Here is a 24,907-nt window from a genome sequence, read left to right on the forward strand (position 1 = left end):
TAGGAGATACCACTTCCAGAATTCAAAGTATGTATGTCTATAATTAGCTGAATATTCTAAACTCTTTAAACACACTCCAGAAAATATAACAGGATGAGCTTCAATTGTTTCTGCTATGCTTCCTGATCAATATTTTAACAATTAGAACTGCTTTATTACCAATATCTCTTCAGTGAGTGTTCCTTTGACTTATTTCTAGGTTAGCTAAAAGTTGGTTCCCCTAGAAGCTGATGATTTGGGGCAAAAATGCCTTGTACAACATGGAAACTGAAAGGCAGAACTTGGCTACATCTCCCTGAAAAACGCTTTCGTTAAGTCTGATGAATGTGATATTCTGCTTTCCAAAAGACTGGCATACTAGTATTTTCATTGTAGAATATCCAATTCCCTATATGCTACTGTTATTCTAGATCCATTGAGCAAAATGAAGCTGTTAATATTAAGGACACCGGAAGGGACAGAATTTTGAAGATGGGCAATAGAGCCTTAAGACTAAAGCTCTAAAACTATGCTACCAAAAAAATTTAAAAAGCAACATTCAACAAGCCTTATAAATTGTCAGTAGAAACATGGGTATATTCCTCTACTTGAAACATGGTACAATTAATACTTTTCAACTCCTCCTGGCAGAATGCTTTCCTTCTGGCAGAATATCTTCAATTTCTCCTGGTAGAAAATAGACACTTTCAATTCCATAAACTTCCACTTGGAAAATGAAACGGAACTTCCCATAATGTTGTTGCTGTATAATAAAAAATACTCACACAGAAAATTGTGCTCTCAGGCCAGGCACGGTGGCTCACGTCTGTAATCCCAGTATTTTGAGAGGCCGAGGTGGGTAGATCACCTGAGGTCGGGAGTTCGAGACCAGCCTGACCAACATGGAGAAACCTCATCTCTAATAAAAATACAAAATTAGCTGGGGGTGGCGGCACACGCCTGTAATCCCAGCTACTCGGGAGGCTGAGGCAGGAAAATCGCTTGAACCCGGGAGGCAGAGGTTGTGGTGAGCCGAGATCGCGCCATTGCATTCCAGCCTGGGCAACAAGAGCGAAACTGCGTCTCAAAAGAAAGAAAGAAAGAGGCCGGGCGCGGAGGCTCACGCTTGTAATCCCAGCACTTTGGGAGGCCGAGGCGGGCGGATGACGAGGTCAGGAGATCGAGACCACGGTGAAACCCCATGTCTACTAAAAATACAAAAAAAAAAAGATTAGCCGGGCGGGGTAGCGGGCGCCTGTAGTCCCAGCTACTCGGAGAGGCTGAGGCAGGAGAATGGCGTGAACCCAGGAGGCGGAGCTTGCAGTGAGCCGAGATTGCGCCACTGCACTCCAGCCTGGGCGACGGAGCGAGACTCCGTCTCAAAAAAAATAAATAAATAAAAAATAAAAAGAAAGAAAGAAAATTGTGCTCTCATATCCATTCCTTGCTTTGGGGTGCTAGATGTGATGCACCTATATTTAAAAACAAAACAAAACCATTTCTTTGCCCACTCTTCATAAACCTTTCAATTTCTCCAACAAGTCTGATACCACGGGACAGAATAATGTCCAGTGGCAGGTTATGTAATGATCTATATACTATTTCCAGGATTACTATTTCTAAGTTATGTAAGGATCTATACTATTTCTAGGACTCCTTACAAAAACACTTCTTAAAAACACTACAGTTTTTAGTATTCACAACTAAATGAACGGTACTTTTCAATACTTAAAACTAAAGTTTAAAGAGTCTACTTTTATTTCCAAAGTTGGCACAATTTTTCACTAAAAATAAGGAAATGTTAAATTTAAAGAGACCACCAGAGAACTGTTTAGAACCATTTAGTTAGGAACCATAACTTCAGACAGATGCTTCACACCACTACTTTAATGAAGAGTATCCACCAGACATCACTTAAGAACTGAGGCCTAAGTCACTATGTCAAAGGTATAAATTATGGTCCAAAGACAGCGCCAGGCACTGCTGAGCTTGGAATTGCTTACTGAGCAACCATGTTGTTTCAAACAAACTAAATGTTTTAAAGAGGCTAAAGGGCAGTGGAGGCAATTATTGGAAGGAAATTTCTCACTAGGCCAGAAAGGAATAATTAAGTCTTTGCATGCTAAATCACATCACTGGGGTTAACAATGAAGTAATCAAGTGTAAATGGTGACAAAGCCCATCTATAGGACTCATGAAAGGAAATTAAGGTTGTGGGTAATCTAGACTATTGTTGCTTAAATACCACAAAAATTAGTCCCTAAAACTTCATTCATTCATCCTCTGTTTAGATAAATGTGTGTGCTTTTAGTGGGAGGCAAGAAATTGGTTAATCCAGTAATTAAGGCAAATATACTGAATCATCAGAAGTAAAACACCATTCAGCTACTAATTCACAGGCAGAGATCCAAGGTCATTCCTCATACTACTTAGACTGTACCAAGCACTCAGTAATCAAATACTTTCATAATAGGAGATCCATGTCCATTCCATTCAAAAATATGATTCAAACCATTTAAATTATAAACCTAATGCTTAATTTGCATATTGTACTTTCTCTGCTTCAGAACATAAAAGAGAATTCACATACACACATACATAGCTGGGGGGAATGTGGGCATGAAGCTGGGGAGAAAAATGGACACCCACGTAATCTTCCAACAATTGCTCAATAGCAAATTAAAACTGGTTATGCTCTCAGGGAGCAAAATAATGTTGATGTGAAAGTTAAAAGAGCTAGATTGAGACTCTGGCTCTGCAATCTCCAGCTGTCATCTTACCTCAGAGACTCAGTTTCCTCATCTTCTTTAAGGGGTAAGGCCATGGCTAAGACTTCTCAGGACTCTCAACAGATCTGGTATATTGGTTGTTGTTTTTTTAAAAATAATTTAAGACTCACTAGAAGTTGCAAAAATAGTGCAGACAGTTCCTGCATACCCTTCACCCAGCTTTTCCCAATGGCAACATCTTACATAACCATAATATATTAGCTAAACCGGGAAATTTACTTTGATGCAACACTATTTACTAAAGCTACAGACCCTACTCAGATGGATTCATGTAACTACCACTACAATCATGATAAGGAACTGCTCCATCACTGCAAAGAAATGCCCTCCTGAAACACTTTTCTCTCGCATCATTTTCCTATGTCCAACCCTAGCAACCACTGGTCTGTTCTCCAACACTATAATTTTGTCATTTATAGTAAACCTGGAATCATACAGTATACAACTTTTTGAGTTTTTTTTTTTTTTTTTTTTTTGAGACGGAGTCTCTGTCGCCCAGGCTGGAGTGCAGTGGCGCGATCTCGGCTCACTGCAAGCTCCGCCTCCCGGGTTCACATCATTCTCCTGCCTCAGCCTCCCGAGTAGCTGGGACTACAGGCACCCGTCACCTTGCCTGGCTAATTTTTTTTTTTTTTTTGTATTTTTAGTAGACACGGGGTTTCACTGTTGAATTTGGTTTTAATCACTCAGCCTTAATACCACTGAAAACTATCCATAGTCATGTGTATCAATAGTTTGTATACTTCTGTGTAATAGCCTGTTGTATTGACATACCAATTTATTCTGCCACATTGATTTCAAACCTTTTTATGTTTTTTCTTTTTTCTTTTATTTTCTTTTTTAATGCTCCTACATGCACAGTGACTTTTATGTTTAATTAAGTTGTCACTATGGGGTAGGGAGAAACTTTTTTTTTTGAGACGGGGTCTAGCTCTATCGCCCAGGCTGGAGTGCAGTGGTGCAATCTCAGCTCACCACAACCTCCACCTCCTGGGTTCAAGCAAATCTCCTGCCTCAGCCTCCCGAGTAGCTGGGATTACAGGCGCCCGCCACGATGCCCAGCTAATTTTTGTATTTTTAGTAGAGACAGGATTTCACTGTGTTGGCCAGGCTGGTCTCAAACTCCCAACCTCATGATCCGCCCACCTCAGCCTCCCAAAGTGCTGGGATTACAGGCATGAACCACTGCGCCTGGCCAGGAGGAACTTTTTAAATTTTGTTTTGCATTGCTTAAGATGGATTCATATTCCTATAGATATTGACTAATTATCTTAATATCTAAATTTCATTCCAGCCTTCCCTGGCTACCCTACTTTAACAGCAAACCACCTTCATCTTGCTTTATTTTCCTTGATAGTATTTAATATTACCTGACCTTTTATATTCATTGTGCTTATTTACTGTCTACCACTAACCCCCACCCCCCTGCCAGGTAAGTTACAGGAGTGCAAGGATGGCATCAGATACTGTTCAATTCTGTGTCCCCAGCACCAAAAACAGTACCTAACACATCAGACACTTAATAAACAAATGTTGAACAAATTAATTTTTAAAGTTCTGACTTATTATCTCAGTAAGTAATTATTATTTTAAAGTTGAAAGAGTACTGATTCTGTAAACCAAAAATAAAATTCTAAGGGCCCCAGCCTTCTGAATGGAACCCTCCTCTTGGCCAAAGGCATTCCAAAGTTAACCTGAAAAACTAGTTCAGACCATGATGGGAAGGGGAAGTTGGACATGCCTCATTATATCCTACACCCTTTTGGAATTCAGTAAGAGCCAACCAGCATTAGCACCAACACAGACCTGAAGACTTATAAGAAACATTTATAATACAATCTATTCTCTTTGAAGCCTGCTACCTGGAGGCTTCATCTGCATGATAAAACTTTGGTCTCCACAACCCCTTATCATTGGAACTAGGACATTCCTTTCTATTTATTCCAGGCTTTTAGATAATAACTAAACTCTTCCAGCCAATTGCCAATCAGAAAATTTTTAAATCTACCTATAACCTGGAAGCTCCCTGGCTTCAAGTTGTCCCACCTTTCCAGATCAAACCCATGTACATCTCACAGGTATTGATTGATGTATTATGTCTCCCTAAAAAGTATAAAAGTAAGTTGTACCCCAACTATGTCTTCAAGACTGCCTGTGGCTGTGTCACAGGCAAGTCCTTAGCCTTGGCAAAATAAACTTTCTAAATTGATTGAGATCTGTCACAGATACTTTTGGGTTGACAATTCCATGAGCCACTATACAAATATTTGTAGCTCTCAAAGAATAGTTTGAATAAATAAAATTATTGGCCAGGCACGGTGGCTCATGCCTGTAATCCCAGCACTTTGGGAGGCCAAAGCAGATAGATTGCCTGAGGTCAGGAGTTCGAGACCAGTCTGGCCAAGATGGTGAAACCCTGTCTCTACTAAAAATACTAAAATTTAGCCAGATGTGGTGGCATGCACCTGTAATCCCAGCTACTCGGGGGGCTGAGGCAGGGGAATTGCTTGAACCAGGGAGGTGGTGGTTGCAGTGAGCCGAGATCGCGCCACTGCACTCTAGCGTGGAAGACAGAGCAAGACTCTGTCTCAAAAAAAAAAAAGCAAAATTATTTGCATTAAACATTTTTATTCACCTCCACAAACTATCTCCTACAATTTCAACAAAGTACTGAGCCCAAGGAAAACTGGGAAGACAAGGAAGAAGCACAGGAAATTTTATCTTGTCATCCAACAGACACAAGCCACAGCAACACAAGTCAAAAGTCTCACTAAAAGTTAATATTTTCTGATAATGCTCTTCCACTTGCCTTGTCTTTCTTTCTTTCTTTCTTTTCTTTTCTTTTCTTTTCTTTTCTTTTCCTTTCTTTTCTTTCTTTTTTCCAGGTCTCAGTTTGTCACCCAGGCTGGAGTGTAGTGGCACCATCATAGTTCCCCGCAGCCTCAAATTCCTGGTCTCTAAGTGATCCTCCTGTCTCAGCCTTCTGAGTAGCTGAGACTACAAGTGTGTGCCACCACACCAGGCTAATTTATTTTTTGTACAGATGGGGTGTTCCATTTTTAACATACCCTGGAGCGCTATAAATGATTCTTGTCATGTCATACAACTAAATGTAACTGGATTTCTCCCCCATTAAATGAGGAATTGGAGCCAGATCAACTGCCAGCTCTTAATAGAAGTACACTGAGAAGGGAGGAAAAGTCTAAAAAAAAAATCAACAAGAATTTGGTGTTATGATTTATGTGATTGAAAAGTTTAACAAATAATAACTACCATGTCTATAAACAGGTTAATATAATATACACCATTGGGAGAAATTGACTTTTTGCTTTTCCCATGGAAAGACATAGCCTTTTTGATGGGTGGACCATAATAAACAAGAGTTTTAGATCCACTGCACTAGATGACCTTTAAGATCCTTTCCAAATCTACATTCTAAGGAGCTGAGAACACTTCAAGCACAGAACAAAACAAAACCTCTCCAGAATTAATTCCCCATCTACATAATGAGAAGTTTCCGATACCTAAGACACGTACAATGGATGAACGCCTACATTTAGGAAGAGCACTGAAAGATACTGTTATACAGCCCACTCAGCCAAATAACCCTAGTCTATAAAAGCAAGATCCAACACCCTACCTGCAAAACCTCTCATTACTAGTGGTAATAAGTCCTCACTTGCCATGGTTTTCCATCTCTAAAATGGGGAGAATAATAGCACTGCTTTAGAGGCCTATTGGGAGGATTAAATAGATAACACGTGTTATGCACTTCATTTAGTGCCTGTCATTCAATAACAGTATTATGAGCATCTAAGTTAGTAACAAGAGGATGGTGATGATATTATCTGAATGGCAGGACAGATCAGAGAGCTCTTCATGACTAAGAATGCAACGTAAGTGAAATGAGAAAGCAAAATGCTTCCAGGGGAAGAAGACAACCTTTAGAATCACCAAGCAAATGACTGTTTAGGATGAGGCTGGCTATCACCAGTACATTCAAAATTAAAACTGTGGCCACAGATTCAATCATGAATAATAGCCCTGCTGCTAAAGGAAAGAGCACACAGATCCAAATGGGAACCCATCAAGTCTGTAAAACGTTAACAGCTTAATAAACATCAGCTCACACCATCAACACACACAGTGTTCGAGTCAACTGAAGAGTACCAACTAAATTAATACCAAGTTGACTAAATGAAATGCCTTGGGGGAAAAAAAGGCTCATGGGTGATTCACTTTTATGCTGAATTTCCTATAAAAACATCTTCAATAGGAGAGGCAGGAAATTCCAGTGAGTGAAAGGGGGCAGATATATGGAAACCATCATACTGCACATTTTGCTTTTTAATCTACTGCAAAGTTTTGGTTTAAAGGAGCACATTCAGAAATTTGCTCCCTTAGAAACAGAAAAGTGAGTCCGCTAACAGATCTGATCCTCATATACTGTGTAAGTGAAGTCCACGGAAGAAAGAAAAAGCAAGTCAAAAAGCATATGACTGATACTTTCCAGACACACACAAAAAAACACTATTAACATGGGAAATGATGTGAAAGCTTTTAAACAAGTATGTATAAAAAGCAAAAAGACTAAGTTAGAGATACTTTTTAAAAGTTCTGCTACAAATAACAGATAAGTTCATTTTACACAATAGATTCTGAATCTACTGTGTAGATTTTTGACTCCAAATCCAGTCATAGTCTCCCAGTGTATGCAGACATACAGATGTATGTGTGCTTTTTGGGTACACATTTTTTTCTGTTCTGATTTTTTTTTCCTGTAATAACCTGTAGCTTCTCACCATTTTGTTTCGCATTTCACCCTTTCCTCTTCTGATAAATTGTCAAATATCTAAGCAAACTACAGGGATGAACAAACTTAAATATAGAACACCTGAGCTTCACCAACTACCACCCACTAACTGTGGGATATTTGGACAAGTTACCTAATCCTTTTAAATTCCAGTTTGCTCAGTGATAAAATGGGAATCCTGCCATGGACCAAGATGGTTACTATGGAAATTCTAGTTAGCACATGTAAAATGTGTAATATATAGGTAGGCCCAGCAATTCTTCACTAAATTTCCATTTTTAAAAAAATCAGACATTCCAAATATGAATACATTAATAATTCAAACTTTTTTCACTGTAAGCAAAATGCTTCACATTAGGGTAATTTCTACAGGAGTCTCTGGCAGGGATTACAGCAACTGCTAGGTATCATAAAGGGAGCTAAGAATTCTTCTCTTTTAAAAGCAGACATTCTCAGCATAGAGGAGTTTAAAGAACTTAAAGAAAGCAGACATTTAAACAAAATCAGTTTTTAACAGCTTTTGCTAATACTACATACCATGCTAACAATATATTGTGACTATAAGTAATTGGTGATAACAAACCTCACCACAGTCTAAGACATTAAAATTGAGACCAATATTTTCTTATAAATATACATTTACCATATGACCCAGGATCTCACTCTAGGTATTTACGCAAGTGAAATAAACACCTATGTTCATATAAAAAGTCTATGTGAATATTTATGGTGGCTTTATTTATAATAGCCAAAAAACTAGAAATAGGGCAAATGTCCCTCGACTGGTGAATGGAGAAACAATTTATAGTATACGTACACAATGGAACACTCCTTAGCAATGAAAATGAGTACTGCAAGGCACAGTGGCTCACACCTGTAACCCCAGCACTTTGGGAGCCAGGGCAGGAGGATCATTTGAGGCCAGAAGTTCAAGACTAGCCTGGCAAACACAGCAAGACCCCATCTCTGCAAAAAATAAAAAAAATTAGCCAGGCATGGTGGCACATGCCTGTAGTCCCATCTATTTGGAGGGCTAAGGTAGGAGGACTGCTTGAGCCCAGGAGTTAGAGGCTGCAGTGAACTGTAATCATGCCACTGTGCTCCGGCTTGGGCAACAAAGCAAGTCCCTATCTCAAAAAGAAAAAGAAAAGAAAGTGAGTATTACATATTAATATATGCAACATGTTAGAATCTCAAATGCAGTATGGTGAGTAAAAGAGGCCAGACGCAAAAGGCTACACTGTTTTATTACATTTATATGGCATCCTAATAAAGGCAAAACCACATAAAGTGAGGAAACCAAGGTAGAAAACAGTTCAGCAGTTGTCAGAGGTTGGAGGCGAAGAGAGGAGATAACTACAGATAGGCATGGAAATTCAGCAAGTGAAGAAATGCTCTATATCTTCACAGTGATGGTGGTCACATGACTGTATACATTTTGAAACTCACAGAACTGAACACCAAAAAGGATGACTTTTAAAATTGAGGAGATTGGGGGCGTTTTCTCTATAAATTCATAGTTTTTTTGTTTTCTTAATTTTTTTAAATATTTTTTTTTTTTTTTGAGATGGAATTTTGCTCTTTTCACCCAGGCTGGAATGCAATGGCACGATCTCAGCTCACTACAACCTTCGCCTCCTGGGTTCATGCAATTCTCCTATCTCAGCCTCCCGAGTAGCTAGGATTACAGGCACCCACCACCATGCCCAGCTAATTTTTGTATTTTTAGTAGAGATGGGGTTTCACCATGTTGGCCAGGCTGGTCTCGAACTCCTGACCTCAGGTGATCCACCCACCTCGGCCTCCCAAAGTGCTGGGACTACAGGTGTGAATTACCGTGCCGGGCCTTGAATTCATAGTTTTGAAAGTCAGGGAAGCAGTCAAAGTAAGGAAGATGGAACATCTAAGATTAAACCATTTATTTTAGGATAAAAATATGGAGGCAATAAATAAAAAGGGAACCACAAATAGATTCATTTATGAAGAACTATAAAACAGAAACTTTTAAAAATTTAACCTTAAATGAGCCAATAAATTTAAAGGAAATCTATTATAATCAAGAACTACAAAAGGAATCACTCTTATGAGAAAATGTGAAAGGCAATAATTTCTTTTAGCACGTTGTTATTCAGCTTATGTTCAGTAATGATACTAAGGACCATCAGAAACAACTTCTAGAAGAGATGTCTATATAAATTTAAATATGTGGCTATATCTGAGATAAAATAATCAACAGGACCTTGCTTCCTTTTAGATAAATCATCAACTTCTGTCAAAACCAGTCTACATGTCTGAAAAACAATGAAACTAGAAACTCAGGCTGCAGTAACTTGAGGGTTGGGAAGGACCCTGATGAAATGGATGTCATTACTTCCTCTGCCAACGTCATAAATCTTCTTATCCTTGGATGTCACAATGGGGGTTTTTTCCTCCTTCTGGAATGCCACCTCAGCCAGGATGGTGTGAAGGGCAAATTCTTTTTTTTTTTTTTTTTGAGATAGAGTCTTGCTCCATCACCCAGGCTAGAGTGCAGTGGCGCGATCTCGGCTCACTGCAACCTCCACCTCCTGGGTTCAAGTGATTCTCCTGCCTCATCCTCCCAAATAGCTGGGATTACAGGTGCCCACCACTGCACCTGCCTAATTTTTGTATTTTTAGTAGAGACGGGGTTTCACCATCTTGGCCAGGCTGGTCTCGAACTCCTGACCTCATGATCCACCCACCTCGGCCTCCCAAAGTGCTGGGATTACAGGCATGAGCCATAGCACCTGGCCAGCAAATTCTTTTAACACAGAATAAGCACTGAGGGTCTGGGTGCAATGGCTCACTCCTGTAATCCCTGGCGAAGGCAGGTGGATCACCTGAGGTCAGGACTTCGAGACCAGTGGGGCCAACATAGTGAAACCCCGTCTCTATCAAAAATACAAAAATCAGCCAAGCGTGGTGACATGTGCCTGTGGTCCCAGCTATTCGGGAGGCTGAAGCACGAGAATTACTTGAACCGGGAAGCAGAGGCTGCAGTGAGCCGAGATGGCACCACTATGCTTAAGCCTGGGCAACAGAACAAGACTCCGTCTCAAAAAAAAGAATAAGAGCTGAGAAAGGAATTAACTTACCCTTCTATTTCATGTTCTTGACCATCTCCTGTCACACCTGCTGATGAGCCTCAATACTATAGCTTCAGATGCCACAGACCAAAGCCCTCAATGCTAGCTGAGCTGAAACAGAGCCCCCAAGTAGAAGGCTAATACTATATGCAATGGAAACCTTTAAAGGTCATTGCAGCAGTGTTTGGCTAGCAGGACAATGATCAATTGATCTCTTTCTGTGGACTGACAGGAAGATAAACATAAAGGCAGGCAGTCTTCAAGGCCTACCCTACTGGGAATTCAAGCATCTGTGATCTCAACACACACCACATATCAAATCTGGGAGAGCAATACCCAGATCCCCTGTGCTCACACATACACAAATGTCCTTTGGTGAAATACATGATTAGGTGGAAAACCCATCATAGAAGCAGACCATCCTAAGTTAATTCAAACTGATATTAGAAATTGATTTATCCAAAACAAGGGATTTTCTTTCTACAGAATGTAATGGGGCTCTGGAAAACACAGTTTGATTGCTAACAGCAGAGCCTGTGGTTTGTGCACAGATTTGCCAACCTACCATGAAGTATGAAGCGTTCTGCTGCATGCCCTCACAGCCCCAGACTCTGTGTGTGAAGGGTAGGAATGAAATATTCCATATGTTTTCTTTGTCAGTGACATGGCTATTGAAAGCAAGGCCACGGTGGTCTCCCTGCTGAGGGACTGGGTCAAGCTATTCATGTGTAACCAGGCAGATGTCAAGATGGTAATGGGAAAAACATCTCAAACTTTTTTTTTTTTTTTTTTTTTTAAAGAAAGAGACCCACGGTAGAAAATGCACAACTGTATTTGAAACACTCAGCCAATCTAAATAGGTTGTGAGTGCTACTGCATACGTTAGCTACTATTCTGGCTTTATAATTCATGTTTAAATCAGGTCTGAATCAAAACTCAGAAAAGTTTTTAAAGTTTCTGAGAAAGATTTAACCATGCTTAAGAATGTCATATAATTTTTTAAAAATATGTAATACTTTAAAGAAAGGATTTTAGTTCTAAATTTACTTTTAAGATAATAAGCTTTTCTTTAGCCACAAAACCAAGCATTAATCTCAAATGTAAAAAAAAATACAGGAGCACGGTGGCTCACACCTGTAATCCCAGCACTTTCAGAGGCTGAGGCAGGAGGATCGCTTGAGGCCAGGAGTTCGAAACCAGCCTAGACAACAAAATGAGATCTTATCTCCATAAATTAAAAAAAAAAAAAAACACACATAGGTATCCAATAACCAGTAAAATCGTCAAAGAAATACTTTCAAGATACTTAAAAAGTTCTTTTGTAATCTGCATATTTCTAGAACCAAAGTGATGTGAAGAATAAGAATGCAGCCAAATTGTCCATGATAAGTAAATCTTACCCATCTTCTACATCAAGTTTGTCCAACCCACAGCCCACAGGCTGCATACAGCCTAGGACGGCTTTGAATGCAGCCCAACACAAATTCATAAACTTTCTAGAAACATTATGAGATTTTTCTGCACATTTTTTTTTTTTTTAGCTCATCAACTATTGTTACCGTTAGTATATTTTATGTGTGACCAAAGACAATTCTTCTTCCAGCGTGGCCCAGGGAAGCCAAAAGATTGGACACTCCTGCTCCTTATGTCCACATGGAAAGAAAGAAAGTGATCTAAGAAACTACAGTGGGCTCTCATTGGCATGAAGGTTCCTGAAGACTGAGTTAGGATTTTTTTTTTTTTTTTTTTTTTTTTTTTGAGGTGGAGTCTCACTCTGTCGTCCAGGCTGGATCTTGGCTCACTGCAACCTCCCCCTCCCGGATTCATGCAATTCTCCTGCCTCAGTCTCCCAAGTAGCTGGGATTACAGGTGCCTGTCACCATGCCAGGCTAATTTCTTTTTTGTATTTTTAGTAGAGACAGGGTTTCACCACACTGGCCTGGCTAGTCTCTAACTCCCGATCTCAGGTAATCTACCCGCCTCGGCCTCCCAAAGTGCTGGGATTACAGGCGTGAGCCACAGCCCCCAGCCACTGAGTTAGGACTTTTAATGAAAGTCCTCAGTGTTGCAAAGTCTGGAAGTAGAAAGTCAGTATCTACAGATCACATTGACACTGTCTTTAAAGGATGGGCTATCATACGCCCATTTCCTCTGAAGAGAAACCCTGTGTTCCCATATTAGGACAGCACCTTTCTACTTGACCAGCCATCTGGTCCAGGAAGGCAGCAACAAGTTACAGAGACCCAGGCAAAAATGTAAAATTTCCCTTGAGCTCCCTCCTCCAGATAAACTGTACCTCTCCTCCATAAGGCTTTCTTGTTAGAGGGAAGTAGCACCATCTACAAGAAGGTATCTTTATAAAATGAGATGTACTACTGTTTCTCTGCCAGGGTCTTCATGGATTTTTACATGAAAAATCTACCAGATGAGTAGCCTTTTTCCATTAGCACAGTGGCTCACCTGTGAAGTCTGTGGGCTTTGAACCTGATATACATTCAAAGAACTAAAGAAACAGGGTTAGAATTTTAATTCACTGTTATAACACACAGACAACGGCTTAGTCACTCCCACAAGAAATGACAACAAATTGCGTTCTCACTCGGTGTCACTCAAAAAAGTCATGCTGAAGCGTTTCCTTGGTGCAACCCTGAAGATAATGCAAGCTGCCTTTTCTTGCACATGGGGAATGCTAAGTACAAAGTGGTTAAGTGACTTGCCCAAGCTCTACTATGTCCTCCTGAACTTGGATGTCTTCATTTCCTGTGCCAGACTCTTAAAAAAAAAAAAAAAGAAAGGCAAAAAACCGTTTTTGAAAATCTATTCATAAAAATATGCCTACAAAAGAAGGCTGAGGGCCTGGCGCAGTGGCTCATACCTGTAATCCCAGCATTTTGGGAGGCCAAGGCAGTCAGATCACTTGAGCCCAGAAGAGCACAAGACCAGCCTGGGCAACATGGTGAGACCCTGTCTCTAAAAAAAAGAAAAATACAAAAATTGGCCAGGCATGGTGGCACTCACCTGTAGTCCCAGCTACTTCGGAGACTGAGGAAGGAGGATGCCCTTAGCCTGGGAGGTTGAGGCTGCAGTGAGCCATGATTGCACCACTGCACTTCAGCCTGGGTGACACAGTGAGATCCTGTCTCAAAAATAAAAAGACTGGGGAGTTGACAGTAACATAAAAAGCTAGATGACATGACCATGGACTCAAAATGAACTTGGAGAATGGAAGGCCAACAAGAAAATTTTTCCTTGTAGAAAAAATTAAGATGTTTAAAAACTAATCAAATGAGATAAATAGCAGAAATAGCAGAGAAGGGATGAAAACTAAGATTATGATAAACTGCTAAATATCAGTTAATAAACCCATAATATGTAATATTTAAAACATGACACTTGGCTGGGCGTGGTGGCTCACACCTGTAATCCCAGCACTTTGGGAGGCTGAGGCGGGCAGATCACCTGAGCTCAGGAGTTCGAGAGCAGCCTGGCCAACATGGTGAAACCCCGTCTCTATTAAAAATACAAAAATTAGCCGGGTGTGGTAGCGGGTGCCTGTAATCCCAGCTACTCCGGAGGCTGAGGCTGGAGAATCACTTGAACCCAGGAGGCGGAGGCTGCAGTGAACCGAGATCGTGCCACTGCACTCTAGCCTGGGCAACAAGAATGAAACTCCATCTCAAAAAAACGAAACAAAACAAAAAAACATGACAGAAAGATATTTGAAATGTATTAAATTCATTTAATGTTCCCTTCTTATGAACTCTGATTAAATTAAGTAAGAATTCTGCATACACTTCAACTTGTGTGAGAGAAGGAGATCCTGAAGGGCAACTAAAGAGCAATTATCACATTTAAAATATGCAAAATCTGGATTAATTTAGTACCTAAAACAGAAGGCTGAAGAGCACATGAACAGTTTCTACGAACTGAAATCTGAAGGTCCACAGTTAACATATCTGCTTTCTCTCCCCTACTACAGGAAAGAGTTGATAGGCTAGCCTAAGAGTTCCTGTTAAGTTACTCAAGAGAGAGTGTTCTCTCATTTTCTGGAGAATTATTCTGCAAAAATGCAGCTCTCTGAGATGGTTTGCACACAGGAGAAGCCTGGCAATCTAGAATGGAGTGGCAACCATGAGTTTCCTCCCTCCTGAAAATAGCTGGTCTGCCTAGCCCTTCATATATCACCCTTATGGTTTCTTCAAAGGCTTCTAGGCATACGGCTGATCCCTTAGGGAAATGGGAGAAACCAGGAAGTTAGCCATAGCCCACTCCTTACTCCCTAGAGTTTCAGAGAAGAGATCGCCAGTTTGCAAACACACTTCCCATTCAGCAACTTCAAAACCAGACACTTGAAGAGAGTGCGAATTATAAAATTCATCTCCCCTCGCATGAAAACAGCTCTAATAAAGCTCTTTAGGGGAGTTTCGATGTCACCACTTGTACTAAATGACTCTGCTGTTTACACTAAGAGCTACACAAGGAACCTCAAAGCCTGAGGGGAGTGGAGAAGTGTGACCTGAAGCAATCCCAGGCACATTCCTTAGCTATGCCTAGTACAGCTCCAAGGTAAGGAGCTATCTCCCTGCCAAATTTATGTCACTCTTCTTAGGAAGAAAAATTTCCCCAAATAGAACTTTAAAAATATAAGGGGATAGACAGAATCTAACTTGTTATTTTTTCTGGATATCGGGTTCTACATTCTGATTCAAATACCAAAAGTATTTTGCTGCCAGGGTACAATGAGATTTTCACTCTTTCAAGGGTCAATTTTGTTTTTAAAACTTTGAAAAAAAAAAAACCTGCATTCTCTTAGTGTAAATCTAGAAAACACGACCAGCTAAAGGGGTTTACATAGCCTTTTAAAAAGGCTTATCTTGATTCAGAATACTTAATTACAAATTAAATATAAGGAATAAAGAACCACTAAATGTCTTGTAATATATTAAATATGCTTCCTCTGCACATTTTCTCACTAGCACAAACAGCAGGCCAGCCTGGGATCTAAACGTATACCCAATCTTGGCCCAGCTGCCTCCCAAAATATCTATGGTTAACGTTTCCTTACAAGGATATGCTTATATTCTTATGAACCAACATGTTGCCACAGGAGGGTGGTTCAATGCCTTACCCATAAGATCTTTCATGACAGAAAGCTAAGAAGTATATATATTTTAATTATTCATTTCTGGGACCTGGACTATTAGAAAGGCATTGCTGAACCTCGGTCACTTGCATCTAAAATAAGAGATGCATAATGCCAAATCTTGTGGTTGGGGGAAGACCAGGCTAGTGAGCTTTTTTGACAATTAAAATACGCAATGGTATAAAAAACATATTTTAGAGATTAAAACCAACCAACCCAATCATTCAGAGTTTTAATTGCCTGGACACGACACAGAATATTTTAGTATGCTTTAAAAATCTTGCTAAAAATAGCTCAGCCATGCACAAAGTTTAATAACAAATATTTGTCTATGTGTGAGTGAACTCAGAGTATACTACCACACAATTACATCTTGCAATTTAAAAGAGGTGTTTGAATACTAACTTGTTAGTCTTTGGAAAGTTGAGAAGTTATTAACTGCACATGAGCTAAAAAATCACGATCTGTCTCATGCTAAGACTGATCCCTAAACTCAATTTTTAACTCACCCAATTTTAGACAATAGAGTTGACACCTAGCATACCGTGTGACCATCAGGTGCTGAAAAGCACAAAAGAAATGTCAAGAGAGGCAGACGAATTAGCCATTGTGTGAGAGTACTGATTTGCTAAATGTCCTAGATTTTTTTTCTTCACTGACAGGATTTACAATTACAGCATTTTATCATCTTCAATCAAGCTTTTAAAAAACCACACTTCACCGAACAAAGTTGGGGGAAAAAAGAAAAAAGTCATCCATATTCTTAAACAAGCTTTAACATTGCCAACAACTTGAAGGCCGCACGGGACGGTTAAATAGCAAGCTAGGTAACATATTTCTCACTCCAAAACCTTGAGATCAAGTTTAAAAAATTAAAAGAGCAAAGCTGTCTTATAAAGAATACTCTAAGTTACATTACTTTTATTTTTCAGAGTTAAAGGCACATTTGGCAGGGTTTTAACTTTTAACCCAAGTATACCAACAAATACTGTACTTTTATAGGTATTTATCTTTTCTTAATAGAGAAAAGGTGAGAGACAGTCTTAAAAATATTTCCATAAATTACTAAATGATTCTTACAACTTTACTTAATATTCTACTCAGATTCACAGAAATTCAAAGCAAAGAGAGAGGCATTAGCCATCATCTAGTCAAATGTCCATTATTTATTGATTAGAAGAATGAGAATAAAAGGCACAATCAAGGAGACCAGAAACCAAAATCCAAACTTGCAGGCTGCCAGTACTTTCCATTATTATAAAGATGACTAAAATAAGAAGCTGAGAGATAGACTTGACAGAAACAGAGGCCAAGAATATGCCTAAACTTGCCTGGATCCACCTACTAATACAGAACTTTGATCTTTCCTAAGAGATTAAGTTGTCAAATGTTACCTTACAATCCTAATGTTAAGAGCCAAGGGCCTGGACATTAAACACTTACGATACCATAACCGGCACAGCATTTAGTTTGACTGGAAATTATAAAACATTATTGGTTACTGCAAGTGTTAAAGAACCCTAAGTGAGGGAATTACTGGTTCATGTCTTTTTTTTTTTTTTTTTCTTGAGAGGAGTCTCACTCTGTTGCCCAGGCTGGAGTGCAGTGGCACAATCTCAGTTCACTGCAACCTCTACCTCTGGGGTTCAAGAGATTTCTCCTGCCTCGGCCTCCCAAGTAGCTGGGACTACAGGCATGCACCACCAACCCCGGCTAATTTTTTTTATTTTAAGTAGAGACGGGGTTTCACCATGTTGGCCAGGCTGGTCTTGAATTCCTGACTTCAAGGGATCTACACACTTTGGCCTCCCAAAGTGTTGGGATTACAGGCGTGAGCCACCACACCTGGCCTCAAGTCTTAAGAATTGCTCAGATCATATCCAGTACACTTTTGCCTGTGAGGCATGAGTTCCCCATGCAATGTAAATATCCCAGGTGAACTGGACAACTGGAGGAGTCTCTTGGTGGGTGAGAGATTCTACAGTTTAGACACGTATACTTCATTTAACACAATAGAGAGGACCCAAGGAATGTATAAAAATCAAATTAAGGCCGGGCACGATGGCTTATACCTGTAATCCCAGCACTTTGGGAGGCCAAGGCGGGTGGACCACGAGGTCAGGAGTTCAAGACCAGCCTGGCCAAGATGGTAAAACCCCGACTCTACTAAAGATACAAAAAAATTAGCAAGGCATGGTGGCGGGTGCTTGTAATCCCAGCTACTCAGGAGGCTGAGACAGAGAATTGTTTGAACCTGGGAGGTAGAGGTTGCAGTGAGCCGAGGTCATGCCACTGCACTCCAGCCTGGGCAACAGAGCAAGAGTCTGTCTCAAAAAAAAAAGAGAAAAAAATCAAATTATATAGAGAACAACAACAAAAAACACTTTTGGCAGTAAGAGTTGTTGACTTGTTTTACAGATGAGGAAAATAAGGTCCTGAAGGGTTAAGAATATGACTCATTCAAGGTCACTCCTGTGAATTATTGACAGATCTGGAACCCAGCTCTCCCTATGCCTGGCAGAATATTTTTTCCTTGCTTATATGTAAAGAGAACCCATGGTTCACTAGTTTGGAAAATAAAGGACCTATACTTAAAGATATTCATACATCGTTCTTGTTTTGAACAAAGTTCACTTGTATATAAAACTAACACATCTCTAGAAAGACACACAACACAAACTAAGCCAACAATTGATTTCTGTAATTCAGAAATCAAAGGATAACAAAACTCTACCATCAATAAATACAAACATGTAGCCACTGATTACTGACCTGACCTGCCAGGAAATACACAGTAGATATCAGAGAATATGTAAAAAAATACTTTCAAATGGTATTAGTAAAAGAAGAAAGGTGCTTGTAGTGAAAAAAAAAATATATATATACCTTAGGGAAGAATCTGAGATGATCTTTCCAAAAGGAGATTCTTTAAAAACACTTTAAAGTCCTTCAGGTAACTCAATTCTATATAAAAAGCTCAACAACCTGCTCATATGCAGGATACATACACTGTGAAGGCTTGAGAGATTATGCCTAATTAGATGGAAGTGAGGATGTTGAGTAACTTTTTGTACAGTCTCCAAATTACTGAAACAGAGTGATTTTATTTTCCAAGTGTTAAGCCATACCCACAGGAAACAACCGGGGCTATTCTACCCTAGCAAAGTGCCTTAGCTAGTCATGCATTCTGCAGCAAGTCTCCATGGCAAATTTCCTAACACACACTTCTAAACACAAAGAACTCCTCCAAGTAATAAATAGGTTGGTGTGAGTTCAACTAAAAGGATATTCTGCTACTCCTGGGATGTTTTTATGAGAGGATCATAACCTTATTGTCACCTTGCCACCCTAAAATTGTGTAAAAAATATAAAGTCATAGAACTTCTGGAAGTAAGCAGAAGCCTTAGAGGTGATCAAGTGAATCCAATTGCTTCACTTTTCAGATGAGGAAATTGTCACGGAAAAAAAAAAAGTGAATGACTTGCCCAAGGCCATTCAACTACTCAGTGGCATAGTAAAGCTATGATCAAGGACTCAGGTCCACCACTTTCTTCATGAAGTCACAGAAATAGCCTTGCTAATCTTAAAACTATGTGCCAAACATAACCTAGGACGTGCAAATTTGTGCTCAAGGTCTACGTTTCTCAAACACCATAGCAATAACACAAAAACCAGAGGACTCACATACACATTCCCCTCCCCATGACTTCATCTCTTCTCCCAGTCTTGGAATGTAGGTGATTGAGTTATTACCACAAATACAGTAATAACCTTGAATCCTTCTGATTACACTTCGGAATTTTAATATTAGTAAGATTACTGCTTTGAATACTCCTCAGGGTGAATTGTGACAGGCCAGTGCATTGTGACACAAGATTGAACATTGTTGTTCAAAAACATAAATAGTCGCTACAGGTGCAGCAAATGGTGTGAATACAGGAATCTCATTCACAGTACTGAGGATCACATCTGACGCTGTCCCCAGACTCCGGTAAAGCGGCTTTCACCAGGAAATAGACACTGTTAGACTGAACAAGTTTCGACCAGCCTCAAGGAGAAGAAACAGGTATTCTCTCTCTGGGACCTTCTCAAATCTGGACAAAAGGCTCAGTGCTGAGAATGTTGAATCTGAAAATCCCCCGTGGGAATGGTGTCTGAACTCCATGCCACGGTTCTGCTCCTCGGTGTGGCCTTGCATCCTTATTTATTCACTCCAGCATTTTTAAGTGCCTCCTGTGTACCAGGCTCTGGGGATCCCAAGCTGAGTAAAATAAAATTACTGCTCTGTCAGTCCCAGGATCTCTGAAGTGGAATGCACCCCCCGCCCCTGTCCCCAGGGAAGGTGAAAGCACTACTCCAGGACAAGCCATTGAGCAATGAGAAGAAAATGAAGAACTCTGATTAGTAATTATAGTCTCATCTTTTTAACTTCTACTTTCATGATTGTAATTTTCTGTATAACTACAGAGGTTTTTGGTTCACATGCTCCAGCAATTAAGAATAGGTGAACAAACGCTTAGAGACCACGGAACTAGTCTCCTGATGTGTAACTGTATCTCAGTAAAGCTGCGATGGGAGAGCAGACTGGAAGTACTGGGAAAAAGACCCTAGATGATCACAACATGTCCCATATATGATCGACTGGAGTGTGCAAACCTGCAGCACTGGCCTCGCTTCATACATTGCTTTTGAGAATCACTGAATGAGCTAGTTTTCCCCATGAGTAAAATGCAAATATGCTGCCCTTGAAAATCCTTTTAGAGAGGGTGGTTATATATATTTTTGAGGGTGAAATGAGTACTAGGGAGAAATAAGGAGTCACCAGAATGTACGATCACTCTACCTATATAGGTCCCAAATCTAAGAAAATAAAACACATTTGCATACCACCAAAGCTCAGAAAGTTCTAAGATAATGCTAGTTTAGGCACTCTAATTTAGACTGGTACCAATTATTTTTCTGTTTCCTAAGCCATGAACACTAACTTATTCTAAGGCCCAAAGTTGAAGATACAGCATTTCACTACCTTCAGTGAGTTCTACCAGAAGATGCTTTGGAGAGAGGAGTATACTCTCATAAAATCGTGATTATTTCTCTGTGGTTTTAGATACTAATGTAAAACAGCCCGTTTCCTTACAGGACAAGTCTACTCACTAACATGTGAGGAATCTGCTAAACAAGGTCTTTACAACTAGTCAAAATAGTAAAATTGTGCTTTTCTATTCTATGCAGAGCCTTGCAAGAGTTTCAGGTAAAGGGACCTTTCTTTCTGCACGAATTCCCTAAACGTTTCTAGAGAACTTGGGGAAAAATTAGTCCCACTTCCTCTCCACAGGTCTTCTTTCTGTTGATTCAATCAATTCCTGCTCAAACTTTCCCACTTAATGTAACTTTATGAACAAAATGCTCTTCACTGCAAAGTTAACTTTTTTTTTTAATGACAAGTTAAACTTCACTATACTGAAGAAAAAAAAAAGACCTCAAATACATAACTAAAACTAACCTGAGACAGGAAAAATACCAAATGGGGAGGGGAAGGCTGAAGGTGGAAGAACGAAACAGGTTCCAAGACAACAGGCCTAAAGTCCATCCTGAGAGGGCAAGCGGAACACCTTTGCCACCACCCACCTGGAAACACAGCAATGCTCCTGCCTGCATAAAGATTTCTTCACAGGGTACTTTAAAACTGTCTATTTCTAAGAGGTCCCTTCCACTATAGGTAAAAGGAAATTCCCTCTACCCTAGGGCCCCTCAGGATGCCTTCCTCTCTCACACGTTTCTTCGACTGCTCCTGATTTAAGCATTCAGCTGGCCACGCAACACAAGAAGCAATAAGAACACACAAGCCCTGCCCTCAGTCACACTGTTCCTCCTCTATCCGTGGCCTTTGCCACCACCTCCACAACCTAGTTGAGATCCCTCTTCTTTTCTCAAGGGAACGTCTAAAGCTCTCAAGTCCCTGGTTTAGCAGGGAGATTTTGGAAGTCCGAAACATTTGAGTGTTTCTCTCGATCTCAGGGAGCTCAAAAGAAAAGATCTGCTGGCTGCGTGAAGGTGCATTAGAAACCTGCTGCTACCTTGCAGCCTGGGTTGAGCATATGCTCCGGAACTTGCTTCTCTTCCAACATCCTGCACCTCTCAGGTCAGCATTCCTTCTTTAAAAGGCCTTGTTGGGTAAGAGCATGTCCACCAACAGAACCCTGTAATTCTCCCTTGTTTTCTCGGACTCCCCTGCGTGCTGCAGAAGCCTGGGCGTTAGTGGGGTAGTCCCGAGTGGAACTGGGCCGAGGTAGGTGCCGGGACGCACTACCTGGATGGGGCCAAATTGGAAGGAGATTCGCCGTGACTGAGGTACAGGTGTTTCTTCTCCCCACATGCTGGAACCCAGGAGGCTCCAGGTGCTTCCCCACGAGACGTGCCTCGGTATGCAGACTGAGGCCAAGTTCTCGGCGCCCTCAGCCCCGCCAGTGGCGGAACTCCTGCCCGCTGAGCGAGGGCCCTCATGAGACGGGAAGGTCGCGTGGACAGGCTGCCAGGCGCAAGCGTTTTAGATTCCTTCTTCCTCCTTGGCCCCAGATGCACTTGTGAGTTGGGGGTGTGCGCGGTGGGGTGGGAGGGTGCTTGTGCCCAAAAAGTCTGGGAACGAAAGCTACTGCTGGCTCGAACCCGGACTAGCAAAGTGCGGAAAGCCCGTGGCGCAGGAGTGGGTGCCAGGCAGCCCGCACGCAGGTGACCGGCGGACCCCCTCCCCAGGCCCGGGCGGCGGCGGGGCGGGGTGGGGTGGGACTGACCCCTGGCTCCGCCCCGCGGCGCCCCCCGCTGGGCCCCCTCCCCCCCACCCCGCGTCCCCGCCGCCCGCACTCACAGCGCTTGGGTGAAGGCGCTGAGCCCCTCAGGCACGGCCGTCAGCCCCTTCCCGGAGCAGTCCACCCGACGGTCGCCGTCGCAGCTGCAGGGCGCCGCGCAGAGAGGCGGCGCCGCGCCGCTGGGCCCTGCCGAGCCGAGCAGCCCCAGGGCGAGGAAGCAGAGCAGCCCCAGCGGGCCCGGCATTGCTGCGGCCGCCTCCCGCGCCGGCCTCTCCCGCGGCGCTGCTCGCTCCGCTGCCCTCCGATGCCCCCCGCCGCCCCCGGGCAGCCGGCCTGCGGGCTGGGGCGGGGGTCTCTTCCTCGGCGGTCCGCGCGGGCTCGGCCCCTTCAGCAGTCCGCCGCAGCGGCGCAGGGACGCGGCGCTCCGGAGTTTCGCCCTTCCCGCTGCTCCATGGACGCGCAGAGGCAGCCCCGCTCCTCCGGCGGCTCAGGCCAGCCGGGCCGGCCCGGCGCAGCAGCGGGGGCCGCCCTCTGCCATCGCACCGGTCTCCCTGTCCCCGGCCTCCCAATGCAGCGGCTCTTCAAGGTTGCAGAGCGCAGCCTTCAGCCATGCCGGCCACTCGCCCCAGCCCCCGCCGTGGCTCTCGCACAAACACCCAGACTCTGGCTCGCTCTCTCCCAGCCGCAGCTCAATCTCTTCCCGTCCTTTTCCCTTCTAGGGTTGCACGCTCTGGTTCCCAAGCCCCCGGCCGCTGGCTTATGCAAATCACTTAGGTACATGCAAAACTATCCCGTCTCCCGGAGCGCCATTGGCCCGGGGAGGTCTCGAGCTCATTACTATGCAGAGAGGAGAGCCGCCATTGGCCAAGAGTAGGACCAGAGGGGCGTGTTTCTCGGGCATGAGTGACAAGGTGGTGGTGGTTGTGGTGGTGGTGGTGGTGGTGGTGGTTCAAGGCAAAATCTTGACTTGGCTGGATTTGTCTGGCAGGTTGTGGATTGAAGGTAGAAGGATATGAGGACAAAGGGTCTAGTTTTCCCTCCCCCACCCGTCTTTTTGTTTCCTCCGCAGAAATTGGATCTCCTAAATTGGATGACCTGGAAAGTAGAACTTCCCTCCAGCGTTCAGTTAAGTTTCAAATGACTCTCTGCTGTTCCAAAGGGCGAGGACGTCTGGAGCTCTGCAAACGGAAAAAAGATTTTGAAGAGGAGGAAAAAAGTTTTTCCCTCGATGTGACACACATCTTTGGGTTTTAGCTATACACTAAGTTAAAAGTGTACTCTCTCCAGTGCCTCACCTCACCTGGGATCTTTACACCTCTCTTGATACACATTTGGTAGCTAAGTCTTAGCAATTCATTCTCCCCAGTCCTCTCTCTATATTTGGTGTTTTTGGTGACTGCAAATCAGACTCCTTTCTCACTCACTTTAAAATCCTGAAACACAGGAATTTTGTAAAAGGTCAGAGAAAGTGATGTTTCTGAACAATGGACAATTTCCAAAACATCTGAGTGGGAGGTGACTACGGCTGAGAAGCCAGCAGCAACGTTGGTGTTAGGTAATTATCAGCATTCCCTCCTCTTCTGGATTTTGAGTCCCTGTAGCCTAATAGACCCCACGGAATCATTACCTGTACCAACTACTGCTTTAGGGGTACTTCCTTTCTTGCTCTCTGCTATGACGTTGAGTTGTTTTACTCTATAATGGAGACATTTTTAATGAATACATTAAAACAAGCAGTATTCGGCCGGGCGCGATGGCTCACACCTGTAATCCCAACACTTTGGGAGGCCGCGGCGGGCGGATCACCTGAGATTGGGAGTTGTAGACCACCCTGACCAACATGGAGAAGCCCCGTCTCTACTAAAAATAGAAAATTAGCCGGGTGTGGTGGCAGATGCCTGTAATCCCAGCTACTCGGGAGGCTGAGGCAGACGAATTGCTTGAGTCCGGGAGGTGGAGGTTGCGGTGAGCTGGAGATCGCACCATTGCACTCCAGCCTGGGCAACAAGCGCAAAACTCTGTCTCAAAAAAAAAAAGGATTTTAAAATAATTATCATATAAAGTTGACTAGCCATCGTATGTAAATAAAACTTAGGACAATGGAAACAGGTTGATGCAGACCTGTAAGTTTAAAATGAAAAAATTCTATCATCTTTGTATTTGGGAGTTTATCTAAAAGATAATGTCAGGTTGGGCACATAAGTCACATATAGTAAATCTATCTAGAAGCTAGAGAGTTAATAAATACACATATGCCTTCATTTCAAGTT

The 24,907-nt window shown here is 42.1% G+C and overlaps 2 protein-coding genes across 2 annotated transcripts in view; one reads left to right on the top strand and one right to left on the bottom strand.

The window, feature by feature from the left end:
- The window catches only part of LGR4 (leucine rich repeat containing G protein-coupled receptor 4), a 108,755-nt gene extending 85,386 nt beyond the window's left edge, over positions 1-23,369 (bottom strand). The window contains exon 1 of the mRNA XM_030828623.1: positions 22,697-23,369. Within this exon, the coding sequence (XP_030684483.1) occupies positions 22,697-22,881 (185 nt within the window). The 5' untranslated portion in view covers positions 22,882-23,369. The remainder of the gene's footprint in view (positions 1-22,696) is intronic.
- Positions 11,353-24,448, top strand: LOC115838558 (translation initiation factor IF-2-like). Its single transcript, XM_030828718.1, has 3 exons — positions 11,353-11,439; positions 22,507-23,411; positions 23,707-24,448. Exons 1-3 carry the CDS (start codon positions 11,353-11,355, stop codon positions 23,720-23,722), a joined length of 1,008 nt encoding a protein of 335 aa, XP_030684578.1. The 3' UTR covers positions 23,723-24,448.
- Positions 24,449-24,907: the final 459 nt, after the last annotated feature.

This window comes from Nomascus leucogenys, chromosome 15 (genome assembly GCF_006542625.1).
Source record: "Nomascus leucogenys isolate Asia chromosome 15, Asia_NLE_v1, whole genome shotgun sequence".
Lineage (NCBI taxonomy): Eukaryota > Metazoa > Chordata > Mammalia > Primates > Hylobatidae > Nomascus > Nomascus leucogenys.